The sequence below is a fragment of the Alosa alosa genome, chromosome 13 (genome assembly GCF_017589495.1).
Source record: "Alosa alosa isolate M-15738 ecotype Scorff River chromosome 13, AALO_Geno_1.1, whole genome shotgun sequence".
Lineage (NCBI taxonomy): Eukaryota > Metazoa > Chordata > Actinopteri > Clupeiformes > Clupeidae > Alosa > Alosa alosa.
In genome coordinates, this window is record NC_063201.1 from 14,323,164 (window position 1) to 14,341,494 (window position 18,331).

An 18,331-nucleotide genomic window follows, 5' to 3' on the forward strand; every position below is an offset into this window, starting at 1 on the left:
AAAGGGTTCACCCCCCCTGTGCCCTCCCTCCCCCACAACAGCAGTCATTTGCTCGTATTTGTTCTGTCCTGTCGCATCTTCGCTGGGGAAAATTACCTTGGAGTCTCCCCAAAACCAAGAGGTTTTTCTCCAGTGCTAATTACTCTAATCCCCTTGGGAGATAAAAATATTGCTGTAATTGAGCGCAATTAAAGGAGATTAGAGGTATTGGCGAGAGCCCGAGATTTTGTTAGAACAGTGTTGGATGTTTGGTGCTTTTCATGATCTTTGCTGGGCCTCTTAGTCACAGATTGTTACGACATCTATGTCATTGTCCCTCTGCCGTCGTCATCGCTGCTGCGTTTTGTGGAGTGTGGCAGGTGTTTAACTGCTACTTTTCTGCAGTTAGCCTCTTTTTCTTTTTATTGGTGCTTTTTTATGGCTGCCTTTAGGCCTTGCAGGTTCCCAGAGAATACACGCGATCGTTCGTTCCAGTCCCCAGGTTTTTCCATTGGTGGAGTGGGAGATTGTGGGTTGGGTATGGTGTGGTGGAGTGAGGGGTGGGGTGGGGGGGGGTGTAAGTCTAGGCGAGGGGGATGTGTGGGCCATTGGTTTTTCTCTGCCTGGTTCCCATTACCTCCACTCATCTAGCCCCCACCCTGCCCCCAAATCCCCCGGCCCAGCCTCCCCCTCCTCCTTCCCCAGAGACGGCATGCTGAGCCCCATAGCAGTGATGCACTCCTGCCTGTTCAAAATGAGCTTTCATAACTAGTAGTATCTAAGCATCCGTCCCACGTTCTGGTTCTTTTTTTCTCTCTCCCAAACCCTGTGTCTGTCAGTGGAAGGGGAGGCGCACATACACAGAACACTTGTCAAGAGGCTGCCCAGCACTACGCTAACAGGTTGCATCCACCTTTAGGGGGGAGGTTTATGACATCCTGTTAAAACCCTCTGGGGTGTGGTGGAGCAGGGTTGGCTGCCAGGCGACACTTGTGGGCGCAAAAGCTTGCGTATACACGCACGCACTCATGCACGTACACACGCACATGCACGCACTCACACACACACACACACAGCCATGCTCTCCCAAGGCGCATGTTTATGAATAATAATAAAAATATGACAAACTGGTGGAAGATATATGCCCCTACTGAGATAATGTTTTGCCAGGTTAAATGTTTTTGAAAAGTCTTCTTTTGAGTGATGGAGATGATTTGGCGGGTTGGTTAGACTCAACAAATTGCCCGACGTAAGATCTCACATGGCAGCCATTGCTTCCAGCCCTTGGCCAAATGGCTTTGTCATTTTTGTTGCAGAAGTAAGTAATTGCTCCCAGTGTTTCTGCTTGAATTTTTACAAAGCAGAGGAAGGTCTGTAGTCAAGGTTGAACCATGGAATATGATCATGCACCGATGAAATCTCCCATTGCAGATAGTCTGGAATTGATTAAGAGGCCTGGTTCCTTTTGGCAGCCCTGCTGCAATTGGATCCATTTACTTGTTAAAGACCACAAAGGTTAGTGGTAACACTGAACTAGGAAGTTGAATTGTGATTGTTTCTGTTTTTTTTTTTTCTTTTACTGTTCCTTTTTTTACATTTTTTTTGTTGTTTTTAATACATGGATGCACTGTCAGGAATTTCCATGGGGAAATAACATCATGATGGTTAGAGATTTCGACTCTTGATAAGTTGGTATTCAGTCATTAGTCTGTTACACAGGACCTCTCCACTCCCAAGCGTGGACGCAAATTAATCTGAAGCTGGTGCTTTAATGAGCAGATTTTTACAGCTGTTGGCCATGAGGGCTTTGCAGATATTTAGCTTGTTTCTGCCCAAGGCACTGGCCAAAAGTAGACCAAAAACAGGAATAATTGAGTTATTTTATGCATAAAGGCCTACGTAAAAAAGGAGCCATTGGAAATATGAGCCGATGATTTGAGCTTATGGATGGTAATTGCATCCACATATCCTTTTGTCTAGACTCATGAAATCCCTCACGGTATAATTTTTTTGCCTAAAAGAATATATAAAATTAAATTCCGAGATCATGGCAGCCAATGTTTCGTCCTGTTTTCACCTCCTATCCCTTGTGTTAATGATGGTGAGCTTCCAGAAGTCCTGCTGAACTGCAAAGCTTCTCTCTGATGTTGACTCTGTCGGAAGAGGTGTATCTTGGAAGACGACGCTGGCCGATGCTTCTGGGAAACATTGATTTGAACTTGAGGAGAGGAGGCCATCTTCCTACTCCACAATTATGTCAAGTTAACTGATATTTCTGAGAAGAAAAAAGAGAAAATCTTGCATTTAATGCAAGCAAAAAAAGGAGAGACAAGTGGGTCTTTCCAAATCTCAATTGAGTCATTAAGGCAACCGCACGGGCATTTCGGTTTTCTCAAAAAAAATTCTGTTTCACCCCAAGCCGAAAAGCAGGGGTCGCTCCAAATGGCCTGTAATTTCTTAATGCCTTCATATGGAAGTGTTTAACGATGCTCTTGGGTTTTTTTTCTTTCAAGCACTCTCCTCTATTCTCCCTTCAGTCAGTGTGAAGTGTAAGGACATGGCCTCCCACTGGCCCGAAAATCGGCAATGGATAAAATCGGTGGCGGTGGAGTCTGTGTGACCAAAAGGGTCAATGCCAAAGCGATCCCTGACACCAGGCCCTGCTCCCATGAGAATCTGAGTTTGGAGTCTCATGAAATGGGACCGCACCAGGAGACCCCAGGGCTCAAAGCTGACCCACGTTCATTGTTCAGGGCCTTCCAGGCTCACTGCCTCCTGAACCACTACCCCTGAGCTAATTGTTCTGTCTTTTCCCCTCTTGTCAAATCTTACCTTCTTGGTCAAATCTTTGGTCAGACAACAAGACTGAGAATTTTGCTGGTCTGTAGAGATTTGTGTGCATACATGTCTATCTTAGATCTGTGTTCACAGGGTGGGGTGGGGTGGCCTCCCATCAATGGTTGCTCTAGGGTCATGCAATGTGGTACGGCAGTCGAAGTAATTGAGTTTATGGGGTACTTCCCTTGTCGGGGGAGCAGGAGCGTGTTTGTGTAGATCCAGTCTCCTAAGCCCCCCGCTTGACTGTCATGTACCACCCATACCTACTTCTGCACTTAGTATATTCTAACGTCGGAATCTCTGGCGCTGCTGACGTGTCATCAGTCATCTCAGTCAACTTCTTAATAAAGGGCGGGAGGTGGTTAGGCCATACGACTGCAGCAGTTGTATGCCCACGTTTTCTCTCCCCCTCTCACCCCCCCCCTTCCCTCTGAGTCCCAGCCCATGCATTATGCAGACACTGGATACGGTTGTGAGACGCCATGCTGGCACCTGTTTGCGATCTGTTGTGTAGCCTGATCCCCCACTGCTGACACACTGTCTCCCACCCCAGACCTGTCACTTACAGCCAGATAACCAACCAGCACGTGTTGGCCATCACCAACTAATCAGCTAATCTTAACAACTTAATGCGTTCAAGAGTTGGGTCAAACAATTTCTTGCTTTGACCATGTCATAAATGACTTATGACATGGTCAAAGCAAGAAATTGTTTATTGGTTTTAATTCAAGATATGAAATGTTTGGCTTTTTTTATTGCCTATTTACTCGTCAGCTAGAAATAATTCGTTTTGTCATGTTTTTCAGTGTAAAAATAAACTCCCTGGCCCACCCTCCTACTAGTTTAGGCTGAGCGTTATTCACCACCTGGCATAGGTCCATCATGGCTGCAGAGCCCATGGCAGTGCTGTGTGTAATCAGCTGTCAGGCAAGAAGAAGATTGGGGCGTGAGGGGTGCGACAGGCAGGGGAGTCTGTGTTGCTCATCTTACGTTGCTCTCACGTTCCAGGAGTGTGCCAACGCACACCGCCAGCGTTTTATCTCACTCACACCTACGGCCCGAGGCAGTGTCAGTTCAGAAGGCTTATTCTGATGTAATGCCACTTATTTGTGTTGTCTTGTAGGTGGTTGGTAGGGTATTTTTTATTTATTTTTTTTGCTCCTGTGCCTTAGTCTGCTACCAGACGCTGATGTCATTTGACCCCTCTTAACTTGTCTTTTTCTTTGTGTGTGTGTGTGTTTGTGCGTACTTTGGTTTGTGTGTATGCATTTAGTTGTTGGCCCGAGAGTTAGAGAGCGTATTTGTCTGTCAGGGTCTGAGGTAAGGCAAACATTATCTCAAATGAGCCCATTTTACAAACAGGCTAATGGGGGGAAAGGCATTAAGGGGAGTGACGGAGGAGCTGGGCTCTGGTCGAGATGCGTCAGGTTGGGGGAATGAGCCCTGGCACTCCTGGGCTCCCTCTCTGTCTCTCTCTCTCTCTCTCTCTCCCTCTCCTTCTCCCTCTCTCTCTCTCTCTCTCTCCCTCTCCTTCTCCCTCAGTGCTCCTCCAGCCAAAGAAGTGGAGCCCGGGCAAGAGTAACGGCAACACTGACCACTTTTGACATTCTGCAGCAATTTTGAGGAGGCATTTACTACAACTACCTATGTGTCGCATCTGTTTTTGCAGCCTTTTACTCTGACTTTATGGGAGACTGTGTGAAATTGAGCATTGATGGAAAGGCCGCATTTCAGCCAATAGAACGTGACGGCAGCAATACCAAGATCATAGGTTCATTAACCCAGACAACAAAGAAATACTTATTTGATTTGCGGATAACGTACAAGTGGAAACGAGACATAAAATGCCATTAGGTCAATGGTGCTGTACCGATGTCACCCTCCTCTCTGGGTCAGCTAGACTATAACATTACTCAGTGTAGTGCACAGGAGTGCTGATGAGGGAAGGGCTTGTGGGTAAAGAAAGAGAGGAATCAGGAGGCCTCTGCCTTGCAAGCTGTGGCAGCAGGAAATGTCGAGGACATGAGGGTGGAAGTGGGGATTTAGTTAGGAGTGAGTGGGACGTGACGCTGACTTAAGGGCTACAGGGCAAAGCCACAAGCCCCACTGGAAACCTCTTATGATCAAAGAGCTACTGCTCACCCCCTAGCCCACCCCGCCCCTCACCCCGAGAGCAGACCCCCTGCTGTCCCGTGACACATCGCTGTCCTGCACCATCAAAGGGCCTGGCCGGCAAACCTGCTTTTCATTTGGGAGACGGTAGCAAGGGCCCCCAGGGGAATGATGGGGAAGGGGGGGAATTGAAGGACAACAAGACCTGCTGCCTCAAAAAAAAATGATCAACGAATCCAAGGGGACAATGTTTGAGGGACTTTGGCTTTTTGCCCACTCTCTCTCTCTCTCGCGTGCGCTTACCTCTGGCAGAGTGTCCGCCAGTGGCACTTGTCCCCACACCTGTGGACAACATTCTGTTGGAGCATGCTCCCTGCCTGCGCCTTCTTCCCTTTCTCCCCGTTGATGTCATCCTTAAATGGGCCTCTTCGGGCATTTGCATTCATCAGCGATCTCATTTTCATAGGCACATTATGCCACCCCAGCCATTATGCCACCTTTCTGAAAAGCATTAAAAATGCGAAGGCGTGGTTTGGAATTGTATCATCGCCACATATCCGGGACGCTTGTTTTCTCTAGTCTAGAGGTCATACTCGCAGTTCTTTTTCATCTTAAATGTACTCTCCCAAGATTGCCTGAATTGAAGCATGTTTATAAAATCTTAATCAAACATGTAATAACATCCTGTTCTGTTGCATAAGAACTGAATGGAAATAAAGACCTGTGTTCAAAAGAGACGTCTATGAAAAAGGGGAAAGAATGAAACAAAATAGAACAAAACAGATAGGTTCTTGAAGATGCACATGATTGATTCCCTTCAAACAACCTTAGCTGGTTTTATGTGAGCTCCAGTTCATTTTCCCATAGCTGAGTGCCACATATACCCCTTCTCTCCCAGGAGGTCTAATGAGAGCTGGCTCTTTCTGTGTGTGTGTGTGTGTGTGTGTGCATGCGCCCCTCTCAGTATGCTGGCAGACAAGCTGAACATGACCCCTGAGGAGGCCGAGAGATGGATCGTCAACCTTATCCGCAACGCTAGACTGGACGCCAAAATCGACTCCAAACTGGTACGTGGGCTCCCTTTTCTCTGTCGCCCTCTTGTTCTCTCGGCCCTTGTGCTCGCTCACGCTCGCACTCTCCCACACTCGTTCTCCATTTCTTGCATTCTTTCTCCTTCCTCTCTCTCCGCTGCGCTCTCTCTCTCTCTCATTTTCTCTCTTTCTCTGTTTTTCTCATGACTTTCTTTCCTGCTCATATTTTTCCTCCCCCCCACACTTCTCTCCATCTCTTAATCTCTTGGTCCTCCCCTTGTTGCTCTCCACTGCACACTTTGCTTTTCCCACTCTCTGCCCATCTCTCTCTCTCTCTCTCTCTCTCCCTTTCTCTCGCTTCCCACAGGTTATTGATGTTGGTAGCGTGTAATTGTAATAGTCCATTCCAAAGCCTTTTTGTCAGGGTGATTTGTGTCCTGATGTCATGATAAAAGGGAAACGTCTTTCGATTCACGTCTGCTACCGCTGCCGCTGCCGCCTCCGCGGGAGCCTTAGGGCTGCCACCGTGCTCACCCGCCGCTCTAGAGCAGGACGGAGTGTCACGACACTCCCAGAGACCGCCACCGGCCCTCTGTAATCTACAAATCTCACACACCCCGTGCTCCAACCCAATGACATAGAATTACCTGCCGTTTGTTTGAAGCCACAGATTCTTCTGACCATGTGTTGTGAAAGGGCCCATGGTTACTATGTGGGTGAGGACAAACATGAGGGCACACGCTTACCTAGTCTCAGTAGTGTGTGTGCGTGCGTGTGTGTGCATGTGCGCGTGTGTGTTGTGTGTGTGTGTGTGTGTGTGTGTGTGTGTGTGTGTGGGAGAGTGATGAAGATTATGATGAAGACAGTATATAAGGTTTGTATTGTAAAGTGAGGTTTAGCCAACACACTGCAACTGTATGTGTGAATGCATAATGCTACAATACAGTAGGCTAGGACAGGACAAGATGTACTTCATTGATGTCTGCTGGTAAATACCTTGTTATATTCTCTGTGGCAGGGCCACGTGGTGATGGGCAACAACGCGGTGTCCCCCTACCAGCAGGTGATCGAGAAGACCAAGTCTCTGTCTTTCCGCAGCCAGATGCTGGCCATGAACATCGAGAAGAAGATCAGTCACAGCCACCGAAATGAGGCAAGCACATCCATCCCCCTTATCTGTCTGATCTCATCGGCTTGGCTGCGTGCCCTGTAGTTTACTCACACGGCACACACACAGCCAGGTCCACAGAGCAAACCCCCGAGGAATGCCAAACAGCCCCAGCACACATACACATACACACACACGCACGCATACGCACGCACACACACACACGCGCACACACACGCACACACACTCTCCGCTCCACCACAATCCCGAGCTGTCTTTGCCTGGCATCGACCAGTAAGAGCAAGTTTAACACAGACAATGCTTTCATCATCCCGCTCGTCTTCAAAGGACTAATGACAAGGTAGATGTTGGAGCAAGCTGTAAAAGGAGAGGAGAGGAGGAGGAGGTGAAGGAGGAGGAGGAGGAGGTGGGGGCGGGGGGGGTGATGGTGGTGAAGGAGAGAAGACAAGGGTGCAGGAGTCCCATGACTCAGCTCACTAGCGTAAATAACACCAAGACAGTCTCTCGCTGTCTCTTTCTCTCCCTCTCCCTCTCCCGCTCTCTCTCTCTCTCTCTCTCTCTCCCGCCTCGCTCGAGAGACAAGAGGAGGGGACAGCCTTTGGGAGTCTCCCCCAGATGTTTTGCTCAGGGTCCAGTTTGTCACTGTTTTGATCTTGACAGGCTGCGCTGCTTACAAGCCACATGCATGAGGGTAGCTGCAGATGGGCCCCAAGCATTACCCTTTGCCTTCAGAAGTAAGGAAGAAGTGGGCAGCAAACAAATAGTAACTTTTGAAAATGACACGGATGGGATAGTGCACACACACACCCACACACACACACACACCCACACACACACCCACATACACACACACACATACACACACACACACATACACACACACACACATACACACACACACACACACACAGTCACACGCAAGTGGCCAAGGTCACAGAATTACAGTGTTCATGTTAAATGTCCCTTATTTTTATTGCTCCGGTGTTCAAGAGGCATCTTTTGATGTGTTCAATTACCTCCCTCTCAGTTGTTTGAATATCTGCAGGAAGAGCGCTGCCCCTTAATGCTGCCTGGTTAAAAAAAGAAAAAAAACAATGGGGCCTTTACTAAGGAATTTCTGTAATTAGGCAAGAGAGGCTCCAAAGCGCTCACAGAGAAACCTCATTATGTGCTGCTGTCCTCCAGGCAACTAATCACTTATATGTAATGCATTTATTGTCTGCCATCTGGATGGGCTGTTTCGACTCCCATTAAAGCTTGAGTACTCCTCGGTGCATAAACACGGACACACACACACACGCACACACAACCATACACACAACCATACACACAAACACATTCTAGGCTATAATTCCAGCAGATGGATGCACATAAACACCAGTGCTGTTTTTTACAGATCTGTCCTGAAACTAAGATGTGACATCCAGGCTAATTTCACAATGTTGACCATATGACCATAATTACCATTTTTTGTCTTACTTATTTCATATCACCATACTTGAGTGTGGATTGACTTCTCTCACCTATACTAAATTGACTGGTTACATAACTCACTGGTAAGACTGTTATAGACAGGCATGCTTAATTGTATAATGACTGATCAAGTTTTTTTTTATTGTTTTCTCTATTTCCAGACTCCAAATTGGGCTGGCCAGGATTCTGGATTTTATTAGGATGAGGACTGAAAATTAATCATAAGTGTCCCACTACTCCACAGCATTCCCACCCGCTACATCCTGTTTTGCCTTCAAAGGAGCCCAAAAGCTTTTTTAAAAAAAGAAAAAAAACTTTGTCATCTGTTTTTCAATAAAAAAAGCACAACCCTTTATAAAAACCTCATTTTCGCCCCGTGCCTGTGTTTTATATTGGGTAGATTACAAATGGAGGTTGGAGACTGAGTGGTCCCGCTCCCCTTTGTAACGAACAGAGTTTTCTAAACATGATGAGCCACACACTGAGTCACTGCAGCGGGGGTGGAGGTAGACACACACTTCTAGCCGGTGTTTGGCCACGCCACTTATGGCTGCCTGAGCCCATCGTGACGAATGGCTGGCTAATCTGATGCTTTTACTGCGCTTTAGTGGCCTCTGGAGTTGTGGCTAGTGCAAGCATACACACACACACACACACACACACACACACAAACACAGGCATACACAAAGCAAAGACTTGACCACATACATGACCTTCTCTTTCTCCCTCTCTTTCTCTCGCTCTTTCTCACACACACGCAAAACACACACACATGCAAAACACACACAATGTCACACATAGACATGTTTTTGTCTCTCATACACACACACACCCTCCCTCACTCTCACACAGGCGCTATGGGAGTTGAGGGTAGACGGTGGTGATGTCAACCCGTCCCCTGTCGTCCACTCTGGCCGTCATCTCCACCTGGGTTCAGACATGAGGGACCCATAACCCTCCATTAGGCAGACCAGACAATCACCCTACTGCCGTCCTGCAAGCTCCTCTCTCTCTCTCTCTCTCTCTCTCTCTCTCCTCCCTCCCTCTCTTCTTCTCTATCAGTCTGCTATCGTTTTCTATCCCTCTCTTACTCCTCTCTCTCTTACTCTGCCTCTCTCACTTGCTTTCTCTCAGTGAATAAATGCTGGAGCGGCCAACTTTATGAAATTAAGTGAAACAGAGGGAGAAGGGAAGGATGAGATTAATCAGGTCTGGTCTCCAGATTGCTGCCCCCCCCCCCCACCCCACCGCGCTTTTGTGGCTCCTTTAATCAGGTGTCATGTTTACAGGTACCAGTCTTTGCCAGATGAGAGAGAAGTGCTTGTGGCTGCCATAACTCTCTAGGCCCTGGTCCAGACAGCTCCTGATACGCTGACGTCACTACTGTTTTCCCAGGGACTGAGATGGAGAGTGAACTGCAGGACGGAGAGCATACGGGGAGAGAGCGAGAGGGAGGGAAAGGGGTGGTGGCGGTAAAGTGATAGGTTTACCGCTCCCTGTGCCATGACACATTAGGAAAACAAAAAGCCCCTTCCGAGCCCTTAATTATCACATCCACCTTTAGGAGTGCTGGTTCAGATGTTGTTTTAGAGCAGTGTCCAGAGCCTGCGGCCGCCTTGTGGCTCCGAACCACAACGTCTGTCACTTGGCGTAAAAGAAATAAATAAACGAGCGAGGGCTAAAAGGTCAGCAGTAGGTTTCAGTCGGGACCTTCAAATCCCAGTCATGTCTGTGTTTGTGTTGTAGTGGATGCTTCCCCCCCACACCCTTGAACTGGTGTTTGATCATTAGCAGACATGGATACCACCTCAGATTTTCCTGCTCTCTGCTGTAAGAGTGACCTATTGAGGTGGGAACAATCCAGTTTATTGTGATGGCACAGCATATAATGCGGTAGGAGAGATGGCTTGTCCCTACACATGTTCATCTCTGGGTTGGTTTTAACAGTCTCCAGATCTCTCTAAGGTAAGAAGAGTTGGTGAAATTATACTTACATACATATGATCCAACCTTGTTTTGCTCTCAACCTGTAAGTACACTTTTATATACTCAGGTATATGGTACTTATGTAGCTGATTACCTTGAGAGAGTAGGCTGAACTAGAAAATGTCAAATATTTTGTACAGAAATATGTTGTGTAGCTCAAAGGCAAGAGATGTTGAATATTACTAATGTATAGTAAAGTTTACTTATTTACTGTATTATGCTCAGTAGCTCATATGAAACCTAAAAGACGACATATATCATTGAGTATTGAGAAAATGGCTATTTTAATTTTGAATAGCCTAACTATTAACTATTGACATTAACTGCTCTGGTTTAACCGGCTTCTACTGAGGGGAACCCTTAATCTAATCTTAATCATGACTCATCTGAACTGCCAGAGAGAGATGAGGATAGTGGTGCGTTTATCTGACGTAGAGCCTGACCTCTGTTGCCTAGGCCTACACAATGACGACACCTTACTTTTTACACGGTGGCAGTCTCGATTTATTAGTGTATTTTTTGACCACACTGAAATATTACGTCACATTCAGACTTCGAGACCATGTGATAGGCTATGATGAGCGTGGAAAAAAAACCCTAAAAGATGAAGTGCCACACCTAGTGGTCGACAGAGGTACCGCATTGGGCGTCTGAAAACCAATCTGTAAAACAACAGAGCAGCAGCAACACATGGGTTTGGTGAGTTAAGGCGTGAATTGTCACTTTGCGTTAAGTTCAAATATTGGTGAGTCGTTGTTCAGAGCCTACTATTGAAGGACCAATTACCCCAACATGGACACCATGACCTTATCTTTCGTGATGTCTGACCACGTGACAGTAGTCTATAGCCTAGCCTACTATAGGATGCAAGGGGTCAATGCAATAGACCATTAGGATTTATGACCTACACCTTTGCAAAACCTGGGAAACAAAGCATGTCTCCATGTTGCGCGTAGGTGCTGAATGCAGAATCCAATAATTAGGCTGTTGTAGGCCACTAATAACATGTGATGGCAGAGCTATTAGACGTTATTATAAAATTAGTAATTTCAATTCCTCTACTGACACAAAGTCCCAAATATTGTTTTACAACAATGAGGCTGTGGAATAAACTAGGCTACTCTGATGGGCTCCCCACATTAAGAAGAAGGGCCTGTTTCGAAATTAAACATTGCATGGCGATGTTGCCTTGTAAAAGACAGACTTTAAAGGCATGTCATTTACACGACACCACTAATGCAGCTCATAGGCCTAATAAAATGTGTGAATATCAGTTACAGTTCATGTCACCAGGTGTGCCTTTTACCGCCGTCTGAAACATATCCCACTCCAATATGTGATGTAATCGTATGTTTTCTTTAATCCTGCCTTGTATAGATAGCGAGTTTCATAGGACAACTGGATTTGAATTGAGGAAAATCCCGCCGCTATTTGAAAGAATTGAGTTGTGTCTAAATTTGTGCACCGCACTAGGACCCTGAGGACGCTTTGTGGTAGCCTATCGGCTAAATTGCATGTCATCTTCGAAATCCTAAATAAGACGAAAAAAAATCTCCACTCTGGCCAAGGGGGCTTCAAACTCATACAAGATCCTCAAGGCTCCACGTGACAGGAGCGGCTATATAGAAAAAGCAACCAACCCCAAGCATCAGGACCAGTAGGCTACTGCCACTACAACTCAGCCGGAGCAGATGCTTAGAATCAAGAGAAATCTACACTGACTCGTGAAAGCATTCCGCATACATTTCAGTCACGATGTACTATTGGTGAACTCGCTTCAGTAGGTTAACGTTACAGCGGGGCGAACTTCTCCATGTGTAGGTTTACCGGAGTGTACTGCTCAAAGGAGGTCTTTCCAAAGAGGGCAAAAGATTGCGATACAAACGGATCTCTGCTGTTTTAAGACAAAGTTTCTGTTTGACTATCATCCAACAGTGATGTTTTATGTTCCAGTACAGCTCTGGCACTCTGAAGGAACTTAACTTTACTTTACAGTGAGCACAGTAGACTTCTCTTCATGCAGGTATTTGCTCCGCACCGTTTAATCTTGCACACAGCATCTGATGTGTTGAGCGCGTTCGGAGATGTTGACATTATGACAAGCTACAGAAACATTTTAACGGTTTGCATTCATTTATTGCCAAGCTCTGTCGGCCAAAGCGGAAAGCAAGGGGCACACGTGTTAATTGTTTTAGCGTCAGTTTACTTCTACGCATTTACATACAATAAACAATCGTAACTCTGAATAAAGTAATCTATTTATCCGGAGACATGCGTTGATCGTATCACCAACGTGTGCTGCCTAAATAACGGCGTGTTATCTTTTTTTCCACAGCTTAAAAGGACACTTTCGATTGAGAATTTCCACGATCATCATAAAATGACATTGTCCAGTGGTGAGAAATTATGCCGCTACTCGTCTAATGTGTGACCCGTTGGGATCTGGTCTAGTTTTCAACTCCTGGTCCCTTGTTGGGAGGAAAACGGTGTATTTAAAGACAAAATCACGTCTGAGGATTTAGAAGAGTGATTCGGAGAACTCCCATCATAGCACCTCGGTACTTCTGATTTGAGTCGGGAGAACAACAGCCGTCCAGATGCAGTTTCGACTTTTCTCCTTTGCCCTAATCGTGTTGAACTGTATGGAGTACAGCCACTGTCAGACGCAGTCGCATCGCTGGAGACGTAACAAAAGAGGTAAGATTTTTTACTTGCAAGTCAGTGACTTGGAGACTAGATTTGTCTGCTGCACCCTGGGTTAGAAATGGCATTGCTCCGGTGAGTAGAGTGTTCATGAACCCAAATGCTTGGTTATTAAGTAAAATAGCCTATTGAACGAGAAACATGTAGTGAAATACAGTTTATAGCCTACACTAGGATGAAACTGATTTATGACTTACTACTGTTGCATTCATGTGGACGTTTATATAAGTAGCCAAGAGATATTATATGATTGGGTTGTTGTTGTGGTTCTTCTTCTTCTTCTTCTTCTTTTCTTATTTTATTATTATTATTATTATTAGCCTATTATTGTTAGGCTAATAATGATCAGAACACCGGCTGTCACTGATTGCATTTTGTCGTACACTGAGATATAGGCTATTGGCAAATGCAGAATACACTGCATATAACAAAAACATAGCTTGGGCCTACATATCGTTGGTAACATAATAGAGACGTTAAATTCTTGTCAGAGCCTTAGTATTAATTTCTCGTAAATGCGCTTCTGGAAGTGAGCCGATGATATCATGCCCTCCTATGATAATAGGAGGTGCGATAAGACCAAAGACGCCGTAAAGCGACAGATCGGATATCCTAATCGATACCGTTGCTGTCGCGGGGAACGTTTACAAATGGCATACATGTCTTCTGACCTCTCCAGCTGCCCTTTAAGCGAACTGTAACACGACCCAATACCTTTCCCGTAATAAGTTTAATTGATAGTCACTTTTATTGTTGTCGTTAAACTCTCATGTTAAGCTATTTGTCCGTCATTGTAGAATGATATGGTTGTTTGTAAACTTCAGTTAAGAAAGTCAATTAACACTGCAAAAGGCATACATATGTTTTTCCTTTCTCCAATATTCACACATTAGGTGCAACCTAAAATCACCTGTTTTAGCTGGCTACATTTGTGGTTTGCAAAGATAGCCAAACAAATATGATTTCACTGACAGCAAAGAATTGTACAGATGAAAATAAAGCTTCAGTGACAGCTTCTCTGTTTGGAAATTAAGTTTGGATTGATGACTATAGGAATGCGCGTAGGCTAGCCTACGTGTCACATGTTCATCTGAACTTCTGAGGGGCAACTTTGCCTTAAAATTAATGCTTCATTTGAGAAATCATCATGCTCAAATATGTCTATAGGCGCTTGGTTCCAACAAAGGACTTACAATGACACTAATTTGGTGGAATGAACCCTGGGCTGGAAGACGAACCTCTCGGTGCGGCTTCACACCAGCCGTGGAGTGTGGCATATAAGGGACGGGTTGTTAAAGTCACCTCATGAATAGATGTTAGCTCCCCCCTCCCCCTTCCCACTGTTATATGAATTGGCCTTCGTCATCTCCTAAGCTGCTTTTAATTGATCTCAGAGCCGTTGATTGATTTCTGAGCAGTTGGAACACGCATAACAATCGCCATTTGGAAAGCGCAGGGGATTAGGTCTCTTCAGTAAATAGTAGAGCGCACCGTGATTCACCACCAGCAAGTATTTAGACAGCGCCTGGTGTTTGCAGTCCAACTGATCCCTCTTAGCCACGGAGATTATTGAACCCTAGATTCTCGTTGGAAATAGTCTAGGTATATAGGGCTTCTATTGATTGTACAGTAAAGGACTGTATAGGCTACAGCAATAACGCACCGTTTTTGAATCGAGTTGGAAGTGCCTTTGGAGTGCGGCACGATGCTCCTTTTGTAATTTTTTGGTCAATTGTTAATGCGTAGGCAATTGTACATTCAACCGTATGCATACTATACCAAAGGGACCTCCACAGAGGCAGCAAGCCCACCCCTACCCATCTGCAAATAATCAGGCAATCTCTGCAGGGTACTGGCACACACACATACGTTTTCTGGCCCACTGTTTTTCTACGAGGATTGTGTGATCTCAGCTACTCCATAACATAATTTTCTTAATGGGATCAAACTTGCTGGCATAGGTGAGCCATAGTTACGTTTAGGGGGCGCTTAGGAAACTGTGAAGGAATGACTACATATAAAGATGTGTGTTGCAAAAGAGTGCGTATAAGTCATATGTGTTAGAGTTGTCAGTGTGTGTGTGTGTGTGTGTGTGTGTGTGTGTGTGTGTGTGACAGAGAGAGAGAGGGAGAGACTAATAAACAGGGGGGTTAATTTATATTTATAACCCAGAGACACCAGTAAGTCGAGTCCATGTTATGTAAAGCTCCCTGAATCACAGCAACTGACTACAGTAGACCCCTGCTTAAAGCCCTATGAGTCATATAGGGTGTCCGACATGGTTTTCCTTTTGGGAAGGTGGGGGTGCGAAAGAGGGTGGTTGGATGGGTGAGGGGCGGAAATCTCTATTCCTGTCGTTTTGGGTAAAAACAAATGTAAGCCAAAAATGACATTTAACATGCGGTGGCAAGCAGCCAAGCCTGTACGTTTTGCTTCCTTCCTTTACTTATCATGCTCTATGCAAGAAGCATGTGCAGTGTGACTGTATGTGTGTGTGTGTGTGTGTGTTTGTGTGTGAGAGAGAGAGCCCTGTTACTGTGATGGACTCTGAAATGCACCATTCATCCCCACCCTCTCTGTTACCCTCAAGGTCCCTGTGACAGCTTTATATACAGTCTCCCTGGCAGGCTTGCGCGCAGAGACCAGACCCAATCAGTCTGAAGCCGGGCTCAGACTCATTTGGTGCCGCATATGAATTGGCCACATATTTGGCCCCTTTGACCGCACCAGATTGCACGTACGTAAAGGCGAAATCCCAATAGCCCTACATAGGGCTGTAGATGTGTTTACGTTGAAGGTATTGTGTTAGCTGGGAACACCGGAGCCCTCTGTGCTAGCCCCCAGCACGATGAGTTTGTGGTCAGCCAGAGAAAATGGGCGTTTTTGCTTGTTTAATGAGCGATGCTATCATCTTCAGCGATGAGGGGAAAAGGAGACCCTCCCTAGGCTTTGCAGGGTCACGCATGCACATTCATTGCTCGTATGCATGTGCACACACACACACATGAACTCACAAGCATAGACACACATACATACACTCAGAGTTAATGGACACACACTCCCTCCCTTTTTTGTACTCTCTGAAAGCAACCCTTGAGCAACCCTGAAAAAAAAGACATATTAAATTTACACCTCCTTACCCCCCACTCTGCCTTCTACAGAGTGCACAATCATGCCAACAAGCCCCTGCTATGATATCATTGCTCAATTCAAGGGTATTAGTTTTCATTTTTATTCTCTGGCTAATGATGCCACCTGCTGACTACATAAAAACAGAGGGAGCAGTGAGCACTGGCTCCCGCAGGAGTCGGATTCTCCATGGGGCTCTGCAGATTGGCACAAGCCTCCTTTCACAATGAGATGGGGCAATGGGGAGATGGGGGGGGGGATGAGACAGGCCCCATATTTACTCTAGTAGTAGACAGTGTCGTTTTGAGAAAGTGAAAGCAGTGTGATACAGAAGGCATTGAGGGCACTGTTTGTCCTTTGTATTTTAGAGAGTGGGTGTGCGTGTTTGTGGTGTGGTGTGTGTTGCAATCTTTAAAGTGGTTTCTTCAAAAACAAAAACAAAGGAGGCATAGCTTATCATTCGGTTCACTGAGAGGTCAATATTCACTGACAATAGTTTTGAGGTGAGTATCATCTGATTGTCTAGAGGGAAATAGATATGAAAATATATGTGCTGTTAGTTCTCACCCTCCCCCCCTCGCAAAAATAAATTAAATAAATAAATGCAAAAAATGAAGTGTTGCTTTTGGACTTTATTATAACCTGTTAAACTCTTCTAATACTGAATACTGATCATTCACTTAGTTGTCATAAATAGAGAATGTTGATGTTTCTGAGTGAGCCATGATCCAGAGGCTCTGAGCCATATCCTGTGGCTTGGAGGCTATGTGGCAGCCAGACGTGTGTGTGTGTGTGCGCGCGCACATGTGTGCGTGTGTGTGTGAGTGAGGCTCTGTGTCTGTGTCTGTGAGTGTGTGTGAGAGAGTGATCGAGAGAGCCGGAGTGAGAAGGAGAGAGACAGAGAGAGAGAGAGAAGGAGCAAGAGACTAGGAGAAACCACAGCAATAAAAGCCAGACAGGCAGGAAAGCAAGAGGATGGGTAAGAATGTATTGGTATCAAGAGGCTGCTATCTTTGTCATCAATGCATATTAGATCAGGCCTGGTTCCAGTGTGCGCAGACCCGTGGCTGAACGGTTGAAGATGTGCCACTGTTGTGTGAGTGTCTTCAACTCAGGATCTCAGAGTTCCAAGTCAACTATCTTCAGCACTGGAGCTGTGTTTATATTCATTTAATATGAACATGTAACGAGGGCTTGTTAAACATATGGTTTAGTTCAGTTTGAAAAGCAGTAAATGCACATAAATATGCACATAAATATGCACATAAATACATAGAGGTCAGCTCCATCCCTCTTTCATTCTCTCTCACTCTCTCTCTTACACACACACTCTCACACACACACACACACACACACACACACACACACACACACACACACACACACACACTTTTACTCTCACAGATCCATGTTGTATTCACACTATGCACACTCAGTGCTCCTGTCTGAGATGTGCCATTTTTTTTTTTGTGTGTGAAAGCCCGTAATGTCAGTTCTCAGGTTGTGGGTGGACGTGTTAATGTTGGAACTCGGTAGCTTCAGTGCGGTACTACAGATTGATTGAGTGGCTGACGGAGAGACAAAATGATCCAAGAGCATTAGAAAAAAACAGCTTTGCCACTTTGCGGAAAAAGTGAGATGGTGCTGTTGATGGCTTGCTTTTGAATCAGGGCTTTTCATTCGTCTCCCTTGCCTAAAACAGTGTGCCTGTGTGTGTGCCTTTGCCTAAGTGAGTGTAGAAGAGTGTGTATACTTACTGTGTGTGTAAGTGTGCACATCATACTGTACCTATGTCCAATGTAAGCTATATATATGTCTATGTTATGTGTACACACATGTAATTATGTCCATGCATCACATACCACACATCACCTGTATCTATAGACATAATTGATTGATACCAGGCAGGACTAAAGAGTTGTTCACACTATAATTATAAAGACAACCGTAA

General features: G+C 45.6%; 2 protein-coding genes across 2 annotated transcripts in view; both read left to right on the forward strand.

The window, feature by feature from the left end:
* Positions 1–8,928, forward strand: part of eif3ea (eukaryotic translation initiation factor 3, subunit E, a) — a 56,211-nt gene extending 47,283 nt beyond the window's left edge. Inside the window, exons 11-13 of the mRNA XM_048260012.1 lie at positions 5,894–5,996; positions 6,979–7,113; positions 8,724–8,928. Coding sequence (XP_048115969.1) covers positions 5,894–5,996; positions 6,979–7,113; positions 8,724–8,762 — 277 coding nt within the window. The 3' untranslated portion in view covers positions 8,763–8,928. The remainder of the gene's footprint in view (positions 1–5,893; positions 5,997–6,978; positions 7,114–8,723) is intronic.
* A 3,208-nt stretch (positions 8,929–12,136) lies between these two features.
* rspo2 (R-spondin 2) overlaps positions 12,137–18,331 on the forward strand; it is a 56,089-nt gene continuing 49,894 nt past the window's right edge. Inside the window, exons 1-2 of the mRNA XM_048260024.1 lie at positions 12,137–12,571; positions 12,884–13,245. Of these exons, the coding sequence (XP_048115981.1) occupies positions 13,146–13,245 (100 nt within the window). The 5' untranslated portion in view covers positions 12,137–12,571; positions 12,884–13,145. The remainder of the gene's footprint in view (positions 12,572–12,883; positions 13,246–18,331) is intronic.